The sequence below is a fragment of the Coturnix japonica genome, chromosome 2 (assembly GCF_001577835.2).
Source record: "Coturnix japonica isolate 7356 chromosome 2, Coturnix japonica 2.1, whole genome shotgun sequence".
NCBI lineage: Eukaryota > Metazoa > Chordata > Aves > Galliformes > Phasianidae > Coturnix > Coturnix japonica.
The window spans coordinates 39,605,585-39,623,036 of NC_029517.1; the positions used below are offsets into that span (position 1 = coordinate 39,605,585).

Sequence of the window (17,452 nt, forward strand, 5' to 3'; positions counted from 1 at the left end):
TATATACTAAATAGACAAGATTGCACAACTGGTTAAAAACAGTTTTGAACCTTTAATAAAAACTCATCCTAGAAATCCAACTTTCTGACGTGTGGTCCCCAAACTCTCTTCTTCATCCAAAACCTTCTGAAGTGATGCGTGCAATGACTTTCCTACTTTCTTTCCAGTCTGCAATGCAAAGAAAGCAAAACAAGTCTGAGGCATACGCTTATTAACAGGAAGACAACTCTCACTTCCCTTTGACAAATATTTTCCCTCTAATGATGAATATACACCAGCTGGTATAATAAAAAAAAGTACACTTGAAGACAGCGCTCCTATTTATCACAGAAGTATTCTGCAATCATTAGTGCTAAATGTTGTGCCCCCAGATTGCCCAGGAGAACAAATTAAATTAAAGGACGGCTTATGCAGCTCCTCTGACAGACATACCCAGTCTTCTACCCCCTCCTTTTTTCCCCTTGGCACCCTAACTGGGTTGCTGTGTTTGGGGCAGCGTCAAACAAATAATCTCATCTCCCAAAAAACCATGTTTCCTGCTTCTCAGCAGTTTACTCCCTCACTCCCTCGAAATGCTCATCACCTAGAAGACTTCTTCCACAGCTTAAGCTTTCATGCCTTCCACAAACAAGTAGGGAACTCTTAAGCAGAGTAAAACGGCTTGAAGACTTCCATACACACCTCAAATTAGTGTTTATGTAAGCACTGTATCATCGTAAACACAGTCTTCGAGGGTAGACTATACAATGAAACCACATTAGTTCATTTTCTAGTTAGGGCTCATTGTAAAGCTGGTCATCAAAACAGAACCTCTGATCAATGTTTTCTGCATTTAGACATCAGAAAATTTGCACAAGGGCTGGCTTCTACCATGAGCCTGTATCTCAATTAAGCACCTCCTACTTTGTAGCAACCCTAAACCTAAAATCTTGAGTCTTCTGTGATATTTAGTTTGAACTGGACTCAAAATCCATCAAGGAAGACATACCAGATGTCTGTATGAAGTTCTGTTTGTTTTGTTTCTGTTTTAGGATGCCAGATTAGAGACAGACCCTACTCATCACTTAACCAGCAGAAAAAAGTCACCCCTCTGGATGCAAGAAGACCATCATCGGTATCACCAAGATTAGAACTCTGGACTGACATCATAAAATAGCGAAGTGCAACATACACTCAACACAAAATTTCCACATGAGAACAACTGTTTTCAAACTTGGCTCAAACTCCTGCATTCCTCACTACAGCCATACTAAAATTAGTTCTGGATCTCTAGGAAACGGAGCCAGTTTTAAGTATTTAATTTTCATTCTGACTCAAAGTTCAAAACCCATTTCAGTTTGACGCTCGAGGCCAAATCCAGGCATGAGAATTTATACTAGAAGATGGTTTCAAGAAGAGCTTGGAGAAAAGTTTAAAATGGAATTCTCACATAGATGTGAACAACATCCAGTTAATGGTATTTTATCGGAGTAAGAGCAGATCAAAAATCCAATAAAGGAGCAAAGAAAAATGACAGTAAAATAAGAAGAGCTTATCAGAAAACAAATGAGTTGTACTAGAAGAGAACACCATGTTCTAGCTTGGGGAAGTACCAGTCCTACTTCCATAAGGATATTACCAGGTTAGAAGCTTTGCTCTTTTAATCTTTACAGGAAATAATGAGATAAGGAACATGTCTTACAGCTGAGAGTTGCCCAACTGAAACAGATGTGAGTACTACACATTTTAGGTATCTTGAAGTTTTACACAACCTCTATCCATATGAAGTTCTGTTTCAAAGGAACTGTCTATGCCCTGTAACAAGTCCCTTTCACACCTAATACAAGCACCGGGGTACTTGCTTTTAAAGTCTTTAACATTTCATATACTCAGGTTCCAGTTCATCCAGTATCATCAGTATGCAAGACAGTAACTTCTTACCTCCATCATTTCAAAAATGCTCTCAGGATCAAGGCTACCTTTCCCTATTTTCTTCATACAAGTGAGGGCACCTTTACTGGTTATAGCAATAAGCAGGCTGGCCAAAGAACAGGCTTCTTCCTGAAGGGTAGCATCCACCACATGCCTATATCCAATCTGTAAGTTAACAACAAAAGAATGTATCAGTTTGCAGTTAAGTTTTTTTTAAAGAAATTAAACTGTAAGTTAAACAGTTATCTGTCAACCTCCTGTTCTAACATCATGTAGTCTTTGGTAGTGTTTGGAGACTGAGTTGGTAGTACATCACTACAACAGGTTCTGACCACAAACCACATTCACATATGAAACAGAAGTGTGATAAGCATGTTTCTGCTTTAGCTTAATTTTTTCTGATCACCTTTTTAACTGTATGAAACTCCACATTCCCTTTTCATCTCAACTTCAAGGATGGGTTTTGCTCTTCCAGGCAAAAATAACAAATTTGAGACTTAGGTGAGCTCCTGGTTCAGTCAGGTGGGCTTCCAACTAGTTATGTAACTTACTTCAAGAAGATACATCACACAGAATTCCCAATAATTAAGCTAATCACTAACAGATGCAATGAAGAATGCGGCATCCAGCAAAATAACAGCTACCTGTGAGCTTCATGTGGAAAAGGAAAGTGAAAACCTGTTTGGAAGGACCATTTCACACCCATGAAAAGAGAGCTCTGTTCCCAGCAACAAACTTGAAGCAGATCATTCAACTTTTGAACTCTGCAACAACGCCCTTTTGTTTCAACACACTGGAGCGTCTGTTGCTCTGACTGTTGATCAATGAGCAAAAGAAAAATACACAATGATGAGATTTCAAGAATGCATCAAGAAGAAATGTGTAAGTCAGAGACGGAAAAAAATGCTTGTTCAGTAAAAGCATATGAGCCAACTGGAATACTTCCAAGGATGAACATATACATAGTAACCACTCATCTAACAACAGTTTTACCTCTAAGGGAAAACAAACAAACAGCAGGTGAAAATAATATAAACTGCAGTGTCTGGGTAGGTGGTCAGAATTTGCCAGGCTTACTTTGTTTAGTGTGACAATGCAGGGCACATCATCCACATTAAGTCGAATACAATCATAAGGGTCATCAGAGAGCTCAATCTCCTTAGAGCCTTCTTCATCCTCCAGAACACGCACTTTGGGTATTCTGCAGAAACACAAGTACGTACAAATTCATGGTCAGAACAGATAGTGAAATGAGGCTATGCCTGTAGAAAAAAATCCAGGATGTTAACAAAGCATTAATAACTCAACAAACAAAAGTTGAAAGATATTCAGCTAAGCTGAAAGACATTTGGAATCAGACTGTTTATTTGCATCATTCAGTCCTGTTCATACTGTAGTTCCCAACCTTGCAGACAACCATAAGGCTGTCAGAATTGCAGCAATTGCATTGCCTGGCAAAGCTGTGCCATCGTATCAAATGTAAGCAGTAAAGCAGCTCAGAAAACAATGACACCAGCTAGGGAGACTTGGGGAGAGGGATAAGATGACAATAGTAAAATCCTTTCTCTTCAGCAGCTTGGGAAGGTTGACAAGATATTCTCATTCTTTAGAAGCCGTAAGACTGGTGTTCTAAAGACAGATATACAAAAGCAATATCCAGGGATAACAACTCTTGTAGGAATGCAACTGTGAGTGATGAGATCTTTTGCAAATAAGCCAGACAGGCTCATCGGTGGTACATATGAAACATCTGTCACAGCCTTTTAACTGAAGTTTCAGAGGATAATTTATTACTGCATTCTTAGCACAGTGAAGAGTCATTTAAATCAATTTAGCAGAAGATGGTATCTCGAGGAGACAAGAAATTCAACATCTCAACCTCATTTATCCTGGTGTCCACTAGAACACAGCACTGACTGAGATACTCTGCTTTCCTGGCCAGTACAACCCCCACACAGTTCAAGTGATCTGCTCCCACTCGTCCATATTTGCACATAAGAACATAAAATACTTGAAGATATCCCTGGAAAGCTAATTCTGGTAACCGTGTGGAACATAACCACAAACTCTTTTTATGTTAATTCTTTTACAGTAGCACTGTTTTTCATAGCTAGACTCTCAAGGTTACATTCGTTTATGCATTCTGCACTAAATCCCTCTTAAAAGGACGAGATAGGAACTGAATTTTTCCCCAGGAAACAAAAGTGATTTTTGTTGTTCCCTAGACAAATGTTTTAGTTCTTTGTAGCTGGGAATCCAAGAGCCAAGTGCTTCATAACAGCTAACCCTTTTTTTAGTAAAAACAAATTTCTTACAAAAATACAGCCCTGAGCCAAGCTAAAACAAAAACATTCAGTAAGCAGATAGCTACTATGTTTATTTTTTCATGAAATAAAGCTGAAAATGCTCTGCGGTATGTAACAACTCACTGGAGAGGCATCAAAGTCTATTCTCAAGCTAAAAATATTCCATTAAAATTGACGGAATAAAGTCACAAGGTGACGGCTCCTCAGGGTGCACCAGACAATGGACAGCACTGGACACCAGCCTAGACAAGGAGTGTATGTGCCAAAGCACTGCGTAAAAGAGAAGGAAGATCAAGAAACAGCCCATGAGATTGATTAAGCAATTCTAACTCCGTCCCAAAACAGTAATGAAAGCACAGCAACGTTTGGGCTGCAACAAGAAGCTGACAGGATTCATACCTGAAAATTCCCTTCAAGGAACTCTTTTGGCCAAGAGCAGATAAGACAGAGTGCGAACTATGACTACTGGAAGGGCTTAAAGATTATTGACCAAACACAAGCACCACATTGCCATGAAAGAAAGGTACACACACACATAAAAACTAAGGATCCAAATGGGCATAGAGAGCGTTTACAGCACAAAAAGCACGTCCAGAAAATGTGAGATTTCCTCTCCAGGTTTGTGAAGATTTATCTTAAGAACTAGCTGTACATGTTTACTTTGTAACTTTTATTCTTCTGTTTTGACTCCTGCAACTAATCAGCACAGAGATCTGTACAGCAGGACTTAGTCACATAACGAACAATGCTCTTGTCTGTGCAATGGAGACGCATACTTCACAGCAGCAAAACCTGCTCTACACTTGCACGCAGACGTTGGTTCTGAACCAGCTGCCCAGCAAAAAAGCAGCATGTCTGCACGCCTGTTGTGCTACGAACTCTGTAGCTTTTGCCACTAGCCCAGTTTCTGTTGCCTCAGCTGCAATGGAGCACATTCCATTTAGCTTAATGCTAAATCTTGATGTGGTGGCTTCTTGCACATTTTGCACTATCTACTTTAATCATGGATAAACCCATCCTTAAGCACCTTGGATTCAGTTAAGAATAAAGTCTGCTATCAGCCATCTTTCATACATGACCTGGATCTAGTTTTTAGAACACAGTAAACAATGCAAATCTCCAAAGAGTAAATATTCCTCCTATGACAGCCATGTTGTCATTGCTCTATGTCTGAAGGGGATACAGTGAGTCAGGTCAGACATAACAGGATTTAGATGCTATAATTATTGCACAACATTCCCAAAGTCACTATAATGGATTTACTTAGCCCTAAAGAAGAAGAAGCGTGCTGGATGACACAGCTATCATAAAACATGGTTAGAAGCAAGATTTTAAGGATGAAGCTGAGCTTTTCAAATGCCTATCTGAATAAAAAAAACCATGGTTTCAAAGAAAACAACCCAGCAACTTGAACTTTCTGCTCTGGATTCTAAAGCTGAAGTGAAGGCTGACAGAGATCTGAAAACACTTAAAACCTGGCTGCAAATAGATTACGAAAGGTAAGTAAGACTCAAAGAGTGACACAGACGTCAAGTGAAGTTCAGAACACTTAATCTGAAGTGATCTTCAAACTGACATCATCTCACTCAGGCAATAGTATGTTAAGGAAAACGGGCAGCTGCTCTAAACTACTTTTATATCAATCCAAAGAAAATTTAGTAGACATTAAGGGGAAGGAGCACAACAGCTTTTCACTTTGAATTTCAGCCCTGGCTCTCTGAGCTCTGATCAGATTAGATGTACTGGCATTCCCCGCTCCTGTCGTAACAGTTTTCACAAATCAAAACTAAAGATGCTTTTTGTCATGACATATCATACCACATCTGGGTTGGATATGCTACTTTGACAAGACTGAGGATGGTTACCCACAGATCAAAGACTGTAAGAGCGACAGTTTCCAGAACAATCACAATATAGCCCCCGTGTTTTCCATTTTCCTCCAAAAGCAACAGGCTTACCATTTATTTTCTGATTTGTTTTTAAATGTGATCTTCACTCTTTACTCAGAACTAAAACTCTTGTTGAAGTAAGAAAAAAGGCCGAGTAATCCTGCAAATAAAGCATGTGCCTTAGATCTGTGGAACAACTCATGTGGGAGCAACTGTTATTAACCACTCGACTTTTGCCTCCTGGCAGCCCACACAGCAAGAGAGGAATGTCTTCCCTTTAGTGTGCTGTCAAGTCTTTGCGAGCTGTTACATTTCTTACACTATTTCTCAATGCTACAAAAACAATCCATTGTTAAAAAGGTACCGTTGAGAACTTAATTAAGACGGGAAAATTCTCAGCAGTATAAACAAGCTGTTGTCGCAGGTGGGTTTCCCCCCTCCCCAGCATTCAGGCGCTTATAATCCAATATACTGCCTCTGTCTTCAAGCTTATTTTCTTCTTCTTGCGTGCCCTTTTCCAGCTCCAGTACTGTGCTCTGGTTTCCCGAGGAATAAGCAAGAACTGTGCTACTGACTTCAGCACATCTCTAAATTACAGCTGGAAAACAACTTGAGATCCACTTTAAAACATTTATGCCTTTAAGATCCTTATTTTTGTACCCCCTCCAGACATTTCTCTATGTAAGATCTTTCAGCAAAGCCATTCACCGATTTCTTTCTGAAGGGTGCTATAGAACTTATCATGAAGATAAAAACACTAGAAAAAATTGCTACTGAATACTACTGTCCTTAGAACACTCAAAATGTAATTGTAATAATGATACTAGCAGATTTTGTCCTTCCATTCTTTGAACTAAAATGCATGGGAAAAGTTAAGCTAAAGACACATCATTTCACAGTCCCCACAACCTCTCAAAGCCTGCCCCCCCCCCCTTTTAAGAAGAGCTGTGTATTAACAGCCAATAAGGAAGAAAATGGGAGAATATAGCTTTTTACCTGAACTTAAGTTTTTTCTCACTTAAAAACACTGAGCACAAAAGGCTTAGCTCATAGGAAGTATTTCTCTTTCCTTTTGCACTCACATGAAATGAGCTCTGTGCTTTACCTTGTGTTAAAGAGAGCTGCCTTCACCGCGATAGAGATTGCATCAAAGAGGTTCCCACCACACTCCAGTAGCTGGGGAGGGGAAAAATAAAATAAGAGAATCTCTTTAAAAGAAAAATTGAGTTAGCACCTTTAAATGAAGTCTTTATTTTGCATAAAATTACTTGAGAAAAGGCAGAAAACTAAGAACTAAAATAGGCTAAAAAATGTTATCTTTAAAGCCTATGGCAATGAAAACCAGGTATGAGATGTATATTTCAGCTGACTGTATTATGCATGAGAAATAGAAGAATTAAAGCACTTCACAGTAAAATTAATGATAACATTTAGTAATAGAAGCTGAACTGAAATCACTACTATTCTTACTCCCATAACCACTTATACCTTCTATAGGCTGACAGACAATTCAGAGATGCATTTAGTGATAGTCTAGTGATAGTTCTTTGACAAGCTCCACTTTGGGTTTGTTTACAGACAATACTATTCTGTGATTAAATCCCCACACACATTTGAAACTATGCTGGTAAGAACACTAGATGTGATGAAGAAGCATTCGTTCTACACTGCACAGTGAGAGCAAAACAAGTCTTAGAGCACTGACTGCACTGATGGTTCTTCAAATCTATTTAAAAATGAGATTTCCTCCCACACTGGGAGCAAATCATAAATCAGATATTCTGGAAAGACAGCTTATTTTTATTAAGACAGACTGAACTGTGTAAGCAGAATGACAAAAAGTTGGGATGGAAAGCTAACACAAAGGTGATCAGATTATTCCCTTGCCAACAGCTGCTGGATACAGAGAGGTTAACCTGCCACTTTCAGGCACTATTGGATTTTAGTGGATAATGGAATAAGCCTGCAATATTTTTGTTATTAAAACACAATAATGGGATGTGCTTGTACTGTTACTAGGCTTGTGTTCAAGCCACTATTCTAAAGCCTTATCTGTATTACGCTGGCGCCTACGGGCTAGGAACTCGGCCTGTATCAAGCATGGTGAAACAATTCCTCCAGAAATAAATGAATGCCCTCTTCTCAGCTTAAGCATGTTGCTACGTTGTACTGAGATTTCCCTCCCTCCCACTGCATTCAGACAGAAGAAAGTCTGCTCAACTCTGAGTTTCAGGAAGCAGAAGTTTCTAGGAAGGACTCACTTCTAATTTACTGATACACAAAAGAGAAAGTTATCATGAGTTGAAAAACAAGCTACTGTAGGTCTTGCCTTATTAAGAGATTTTCATCAGAAAGGACTGATTTCTAAGTTGTTGGGTTTCTTTCCTCCAACAGGTCAGGGATAAGGTGGGGATAAAGATGATGAAGTCTCCTGAAGGATGCTCAGCAGATAACCAGTAACATTTCAACAAAATCTAATGCACCCTCCCCCAGTTCCAAGCACACTACATAACACAATAAGGTAGAGAATGGAAAAGTAATGAACAGCTTCAGCTCTCCTTGTACCATGTGGCAGGCTGCTGGGGCAAGTTACACAAAGAAGGCAAGACGTGTTAAAAACAACCCCCAAAAACTCATAAAAGCTTATTTCAAACACTAATAACTTGGGAAGGGAAAGAAAAAGACAGACAGACAGACAGAAAGTGAGAACAGGCTGTAGTTCCACAGTGCTGTACAGCTCTCACATTCAAACGGTAGCTCACACATATGAACTTCTACTGTTATTAAGAAAGAATGTTTTTAAAGGTCAAGGTACATTTTTCAATCTTTAAACCATATCCATGTGTGGAGAGCGGTGTTTCCGAGTGATCAGTGAACACCTGTGCAGTATGTCTGGCTGAAACCCGGAAGTATGAAGTGCTTGCATCCAGTATAAACTATCACATGTGACACACACATCTTCTGCTTGGAAAAAGAAATAATACAAATACCTTAAAAACATTAAAATACAGAAGGCCTGGGCAGTGTGGGGGCACAATAGCAATGGTAACATTATCTTATTCTATCTACACCACAGCTCTTCAGTAGCTCTCACATAAAACTCTGCAGAATATTACATTAAAAGTCCCATCAACTTTAGAATCCTAGTTACAAATCAACGACAGATTATTTATTGATACTATAAATAAAGCTGAACAAAATACAACACATAACACAGGTGTTCATAATTCTGGCATGACTAGTAGCTTAAAAGCACCAAAACTTTTCTCCTCTGAAGCTGTGGACAATCAACAGATTAGTGCAGGAGAACTCAAATAAACATCAGCTATATACCATACAAAAGTTGGGCAGAACAATTTCTGCAGCTGTCGGGACTATTAAAGTGTTTATGCTGCAGAAGCAGCACATGGCTTAAATAAGCGCAGCATTTAATATTCTGCACCTCTGCACGCAATTACCTACTAATGGAAGGTCCCAGTGTGATTTCTGAGAACTAGCACTTTACTCCCTATTAAACTCTGCCAAGCTCCACTAAGCTGGTGAGTCGGGTTGTTAAGGCACTCTGCAGTGGTACATATTTGATCATTCTGTATTTGGACAAAGCCACAGTACGTTCCATGTCTACTGTAATTAAAGTAATGCTTTGGTTTTTAAGAACCTAGTGGATTAATTTTCACATTTATTCATATCTCGTTCTTGTTTTAATACAACTCTGTACACACTTTTTTTGGGGGGAGGGGCAATGCAGCGTAACATGTGGTAAATAATTCATAGACATTAACTGATTTCAGTGAGTAAGATCCCTCAACATATTTTCAGTTGCACATTTAGCAAGTGGAAACTCAACTCTGCACCAGTAAGAATAGGAAACAAAGCTCTGGGGAGTCTGACTTGCAGAAGTCTATTAAATACCCATGTACTTTAAATATAGCATTACTTGGAAATTGAGCTGCCGCACACACAAGACTTACATGCACAAAACTGAGCATCCAGTTTTTCATGGGAAGAAACACTCACTTTCTTTTTTTACATCCAACACATGTATACAACTTCCACAAAAGCGTCTAGGCCAAATGTTACGTTTGCCATAAAAGTTTCATTGAACAAAGAAGCAGACAGGAGGGAAACTCATATTAGGCCCAACATACATTCATGCTCAGTTACACTCAATCGAATGATACATTCACTTAGGAAAAAGTTCAGCCTTCTTTAGTGGCCATCTCTTTGTGAATATAAGGTCACTGATTTTTATTGGTGACAGATTTGGAATATTTCAATCTGTTTTATTAGCTCTGCAGCAGAGCAGAAGAGGAGAAAAAGAATAAGCAGAACGCAGTGACAATATTATAGATAGATGTGCAAGAAAGTAGCCATCCATGCTGTGAAATAACAAGCTGCATTAGAGGAAGAATTTTTTATACGAAGATAAGCATGGCTATGCTAATGCCAATGCCTTGAAAACCTCCTTGAACCTTTTTGGTTTTCATTTACTTACTTACCAATACATCAACGTAGAGAACCCAGCAGTGTTCCCTGGGATTAATGCAAAGAGCTTTCAAGTCTACAGTCCCCTCACTGCTAAATACTCTGTAGAGCGTACTTGCTATCTCTGTGCCAAGTTCTTCTCCTCCCCGGCCTTCAAATTCAGGAGTAGCATTTGCAGAACTGGACAATGAAGAAAAAGAAGTAAAAAAAAAAAAAAAAAAACCCTTTCACTTTTGAAGCTGCATTTCTTAAGTGTAAATATATATCTAAGCATAAAATACTGGAAATCTCCAAGGATTTATCTGTACAAGAATAAGCACTTAATCTGTGAAAAAAAATAAAATAAAATAAAAATCCATTTTGCATAAGGAAATGTCTTAATTCAGATGGATTATCTGTATTTTGTTACCAAGTTTGATGTTAACTAAATTCCATTTCAGTCTTCAGTTCTTAGCATTAGTATTAAAGGTGGTGAATTCTCTCTGCAATTAGTTCTTAGGCACCCTCATCTTCTATTAGCTCAAGTCTTGCAAGAAAAAGAAATGAGAGAAAATTGTACTAAGTTCAGAATGGCTAACGAGGCAGCCTGATAGAGAGGAATGTTAAATTAATGAGATAAAAAAGTAAGGCAAGAAGGTAATTAATAAGATAAAAAGAGAAGGACATGACACTATAATAATGATATGCAGAATTCATACAAGTGCCTGATCTAAATTGATAGAGCATGCTCTGCGCCACCAAACCTCTTACAGACAGCATATCAATAATTATATAATTAATATTAATATTATATTGATATAATATTGATAATTAATATCAATACTACTGTCAATCAAGCACTGACCTATGCTTGCAGACCATTTTATAGTGAAAATAAGCGCTGAAAGTGTAACGCTATCATTTGCAATTGCATTCACATTATAGAATCATAGGATGGTTTGGGTTGGAAGGGACCTTTAAGATCATCTGGTTCTAACCCTCACTGCAATAGGCAGGGACACCTCCTTCTAGACCAGGTTGCTCAAAGCCCCATCAAGCCTGGCCTTGAATGCTTCCAGGGAGGGGCCATCCACAGCCTCACTGGGCGATTTGTTCCAGTGTCTCATTATCCTCATAATAAAGAATTACTTCCTAATGTTTAATCTAAATCTACCCTCTTCCAGTTTATAGCCATTTCCCCTCATCCTGTTGCTATATGCTCTTATAAAAAGTTCCTCCCTAGCTTTCCTTTAGGCAACCTTCAAGTACTGGCAGGCCACTATAAGGTCCCCATAGAGCCTCTTCTTCTCCAGGCCGAAAAGCCCCAGCTTTCTCAGTCCTCATAGGAGAGGCACTCCAGCCCTGATTTCATAAGACAGGGCCATATTTAAGCATACCTTAATTCTGGAAATATCCCCAACTCAGGCTTTTAGGTCATATAAAGGAGCACTTTCTCATTAAAGCATCTTTTTGCAAGTTCCCTATACCATTTTGCTCAACCTGTTCTCTTTTGAGTAGAGTTTATGTAAGCATTATGTTTTTCATGTTAAGTTGAAAAGGATTATACAAGTACAAGCTTTAATCTATAGCTCATTATTTTTAAGTATCAAGTTTTATCAAAAGCTCTAGTTTTTAAATACAAATGGTTGCTTTCTTTGACAGCAAGTAAGAAGAATGTAAGACCCAACTGGAATACTGCAAGTTTTACTGCATCTTAATTTTATCATTATTTTAACAATTTGGTTCCATGCAACCCAAGTGCAGTTAAGAAGTAACGTGGACATGGTACTGATCTAAAAACTACGTGGTAAATACTGCCACCCAATGCTCACAATACTTCAGTAATTTACACTAGGTATAATATGAAAGAGGGTTGTCTATTAAACTAATTAAAAGCCCAGAAGTATGCCTTACAAACCACAGAAAGAACTGAGTAGTGGCCACGGTGAGTACAGAGCACAGGAAATTTCTACTCCCAGAATGTAGATCTGGGGAATTTTCAAACCATTTCAGTGTCACATCACACAACATTCACGATTCTTCTGCCACAGACTGCTTCTTTAAAGATCTTTAGTCTGTTCTCAGTTTAACATCTTTCTCCCAATAGCTGAAAACTGTTGCTCAGGCCTTTAATATGCTGTCATCTACAATGCAAGTAATTGTAGTGGAGAAAACCGTTAACCAAATGACAGGTAATCTTAAAGATGTGTTTACTTTACTAGTTTAAACAATATAAAATCCAAGTAGCAGATAGAAGAACTTCACTATGAGATGCAGCATATCAAAATGTGCTGAATTACTACCACCTAGTGGGAACCTGAAAAAAGCATCAGAGCAGTGAGAACATCTCACTACCCTATCTATACAGAACACAATCAGCTCTCACTTCAAACTGTGTCTTCAGGATCTTTGTTAAAGCCAGAAGTCACCTTACCTTGGCAGCACAAGCACAGAAGAGCCGATTACTCTTCTCTAAAATTTATGCTTTTGGCCTGTGTTATTACAGAAAATGAGGACAGTGCATATCTAGAATCAACAAGATCCATCAATATTGCTGCACATCTTCCTCTCATTTTACAAAGCAGTGGTTAATAGCTACAAAATACAATCTAACATTAATCTAGTAAGTTAAAAGTTTCTCTAACGTTTCTTTACACAGGAAAGAAGCATCCCAGCAATTAGCTGTTCCTGCTAACAAACTGTGCCACCTGTATGCCATCTCTGGAATATTTCTTGATGTCGGTTCCAAGTACTGCTGATGAGCAGAACACTAACACAAGGGAGAGTACCAGTGTTTAGAGCTTCTTTCATTGGACTTTGTCTAAAAACCAACAGAAGCAAGTAAATACTACTTGGTGTATTTCATACATGAGCTTTATAAAGAAGTCAGCTCAGATACTATCTAAAAACAGGACCACATCTGGAAAGAACACCCTACTGTCTCACGCTTTTTGAGCAATAGTCACAGATGAACTAATTCCTAGCTGAGTCCTTTCCTTGGCAAACGAAAAGTTTCCATAGCTAATCAGGTGACTGTGATGAATGGATGGATTCTTAGATAAAATTGCATAATGCCTGAGATACAAAAGCATTTACGCAGATAGCACCAGTTACACCAAAAAGATTATCAGACATATCCTTACTCAGTGAAACTCTTTGACTGAAAACAGTTATTACTGTAGTTAATAAAATACTGATTTGATGATAAATGTGATCAATAAAACCATGTTCTAATCAACCTTTGTATCTAAAGTTTATGAGAATTTATTCTTTTTAATAAACGATCTTGCACTAAATACACTTTTTACACTACTTTCAAAGACAAAGTAAGTAAAATCCTTTGAGATACAGTCTTAAGTATAATCTCCATAAATTAATTCTTTTCTTCCCCCATGTCAATACTTGGAATGCTTCATTACTGAAAGATACTGTCTATGTTCAATCACTATAAAGAAAAAAAAAGGCAATTGATACTACAAAGCTGAAATGATGTTTCTGAACATTCAGCACAGCTAAGACAGTAAAATAAACTGCTGCTGTTACTCAGACACTAAGCAGGTTAGGGCAGTGAAGGTTCACATTTCAGATCTGATTAGGTTTTTTATTTCAAATGTGAGAAGCAAAGTGTATATGCATACTGCTCCATTACCTTTTCTTCTACTATACTAACCAGTCAACAAAGAATTCCAGATAACCTTCATCTGGTTTCTCTAACTTCGGTGTCCCCATTTCAGCTTTTACACCAACCAAGATATCAGTGTGTCCCTGTTAAAACAAAAATACATCACACAGTTAGAACTATGGGCAAAATACACTCAGTTGAGATGCCTACAGCATGCAGACACTACCATCTATTCTGTTGTCTTTGCTAATTGCTCTACTAGAGAATTGCAGAACAGAAAGGCTTTAGGAGAACAATTCTGTGCCCACATATCAGCTTTCTTTGTGTATATAAGACAATCTTAATAGCCATACCTTTTTATCATTGCAGTTCTGGATCAGTTATTTCTGCAGAATGTTTATAATACCGCCAAAAAATAATTGTTTTCTTTACAGTCAACACATGCCAGAAGTAGTTTTGCTTCACTGTAAAGGAGCAGAATTATTTTTTCCAGTGACAGGCACAACAGCATCTAACACCCAATAGCAGATTAGTTCAGACTGAAGGCCTTTCAGGCACTCCACTATAAATTTAGCTCAAATGCATTAAGCTAACTTGAATTATTCATATATCTTGTCATTATTTCCTCAACCTATCATGTCAATTAGAGCTAAGCACATACATACATGCATAGGTCGCTCTGAAAGTAACGTCTTCTATTTATTTCCACAGAAAATATAAGAGGTGCAAAGAGCAAAATAACATTATTTGATTGAACAGATTCTCAGCAACAAAACCTTATTAACATAGTCACCATCACTCTGCATTTTCACCACTGATGAACAAGAGACTGCATGCTGCACTCATAAAAATCTGCACCAGCAGAGGTAACCCACTGTTTCATAGCTATGACTGCACCACTGCTAGGAAAGCATTGCCTGAGCAGTCTATTTTCCATCAAGCCCAAAGAGGTGGAAGACAGAAGGCACCAAATCCACACTACACAGTGGGTGCTGTAGGACAGTCCAGACAAATTTGGCAACGTGCTCCAGGGTCCTGAAACTGGTATGGGACTTGGTGTTATCGCATTGCAAGAGAAAAGGTGTCTTCTTCTCTGCCTGACTCTGGAAGCTCAAGCCTTCAGCTTAGTCAGTGTCATGATGTAGCAGTCAGAGCTGATGGTTTGTCTGGGTTTCAGGAAATCCAAAAGGATCACTTCTTTCCTATCCCAAGAGACAGTTCACAATACTTTGCCTGCTGAAGGCTATCTCTTGAACTTTTTCTTCAATAGGGAATCACATGTCACCACTCCATGGACTGCGTTTTCTCACCGGTGCGTAGTGGTGACACCACATCTCATCATCACTACTGATGTGATCCTGGAAACTGTTGCCTTCAGCCTTGTATTGGTTCAAGAGATCCTGACAAACTTATAACTTTGAATCCCCCCTGTCGTGCAAGTGGTAGAAGTGCCGCTCTGCTACACAGGAGGCTCGAATCCCAGGGGTTGGACTCGATGATCTCTAAGGTCCCTTCCAACCCACACCAGACTGTGATACTGTGTGATATACAGTATTCTTTCTGCTCCTCTGTGAACACTTATGGGAGCCACCTGGCATGCATTTTCTGATATTCCAACATTGTCACCATCATTTCTAATGCAATGAAGCTGATATTCAGCTCTGTACACAGTTCCCTGGTCATAATCTGCTGATTTGCACAAATGAGCTGATCAAGACAGTTCATTTCATCGTATGACAGCCGTGCATGGTCATCTAGAACATGCCTTGTATTTCACAAGGTGAAATGCACCACCACACAGAATCACAGAATTACCTGGGTTGAAAGGGACCTCAAGGATCATGTAGTTCCAACCCCCCTGCCTAGCAGGGCCACCAAACATACGCCTTCACTAGATCAGGTTGCCCAGGGCCCCGCTTCACTGTGCTCACGTTCGCTGTTGGGTCTCCATCAGCATTCAGCATGCGACAATGAATGCCAACAGGGACAATCGTTTCAACACGACATAATTCAATACCACATCTTTGCATTTCCAAGTCAGACACCATTCTGTCAGACTGCACATCTGCTGTCATCAGTCACAGGGCAACACAATAGAATGAAATATTGTTGGGAAGGTTCAACCTCTACTACCACACCACCAACATCTGCTTATGATACTGTGGGCCAACATCATAAAATAGGAGGGGCTGTTTTTGGAGCAACATATTAGACACATATGAGGAGACACACATGGACGTATTTACAAGCAGCAATTATTTATCATAAGCCAAGCGAAACAAGCCAGTTTTATCAGCAATGTAGACGACTCCTGAGCCGTTCACCTACCAGCTTCACTCTCGCAGATCCACTCGTGTTGGACACCACATCTGTCTCTACTTCTGCACACCTGTAATCTTCACAGCCACGGCCATCCACACGGAGGTCCTCCTAAACACGACAACCAACGTAATCGCGAACATAAGGAACCTGTGCTTTTCAAGCTTCCCGTGCCGAATACATCACCAAAGATGACAAGCAACTATTCCCTACCTGGACGCCGTGTATGATGTACATCTTCTCCGCGTCGCTCAGCACTACGGACGCCATGACACCCCGCGCGCTGCAGAGCACTTCCGCTTCCGCTTCTCGGAAGGAGGCGAGCTCTGCGCCTGCGCACCGCCGCACTTCCGCAGGCGGGAAATGGCGCCGGTCGCCTCAGCGCCTTGTACAGGGCGGTGGGGTCGGCCCTGTGTGTGTGTGTGCCCTTAGCTGAGGTAAAAGTAACCTGAGGGTTGTGTGCCCCGGTGGCGCAGTGGTAGGAACGCCGCCTTGCAACACTGGGGCCCGGAGTTCGAATCCCCCCTGTGGCACAAGTGGTACAAGTGCCGCTCTGCTACAGAGAGGCTCGAATCCCGGGGGTTGGACTCGATGATCTCTAAGGTCCCTTCCAACCCACACGAGACTATGAGACTATGAGGGTACCCGAGTATGAAGCTGAGGTTCTCCTGGCTGTCAGACCGCGGAGAAATGCGGAGTTTTACCCGAGACATCGTGCTGGTGGTGTGGGAATGCGATTAAAGGCTCCAGTTTGACACTGCGTTGTAATTGAGGGGTGTTTATTGTGGCAGCTTCCATTAGCTCACGTTGTAGGTGCCATACGCTCAGCACGGCTCTCCTGTATGTTGGTTGGTGCGCTGAGTGGTGCCCACTAAGGGCACAGTGAGGTTTGGGATGTTAGGGGGAAGTTCTTCACCAGGAGAGTGGTTAGGCCCTGGAAC

At 39.9% G+C, this 17,452-nt stretch overlaps 1 protein-coding gene across 1 annotated transcript; it reads right to left on the bottom strand.

Moving 5' to 3' along the window:
* Window positions 1–29: 29 nt before the first annotated feature.
* EXOSC7 (exosome component 7) lies at window positions 30–16,857 on the bottom strand. The gene is made up of 8 exons (XM_015854148.1): window positions 16,725–16,857; window positions 16,521–16,622; window positions 14,241–14,335; window positions 10,606–10,771; window positions 7,212–7,282; window positions 2,989–3,112; window positions 1,921–2,076; window positions 30–168 (listed from the first exon to the last, which is right to left on the bottom strand). The coding sequence occupies exons 1-8, from the start codon at window positions 16,779–16,781 to the stop codon at window positions 64–66; spliced, it is 876 nt and encodes a 291-aa protein (XP_015709634.1). The 5' UTR covers window positions 16,782–16,857; the 3' UTR covers window positions 30–63.
* Window positions 16,858–17,452: the final 595 nt, after the last annotated feature.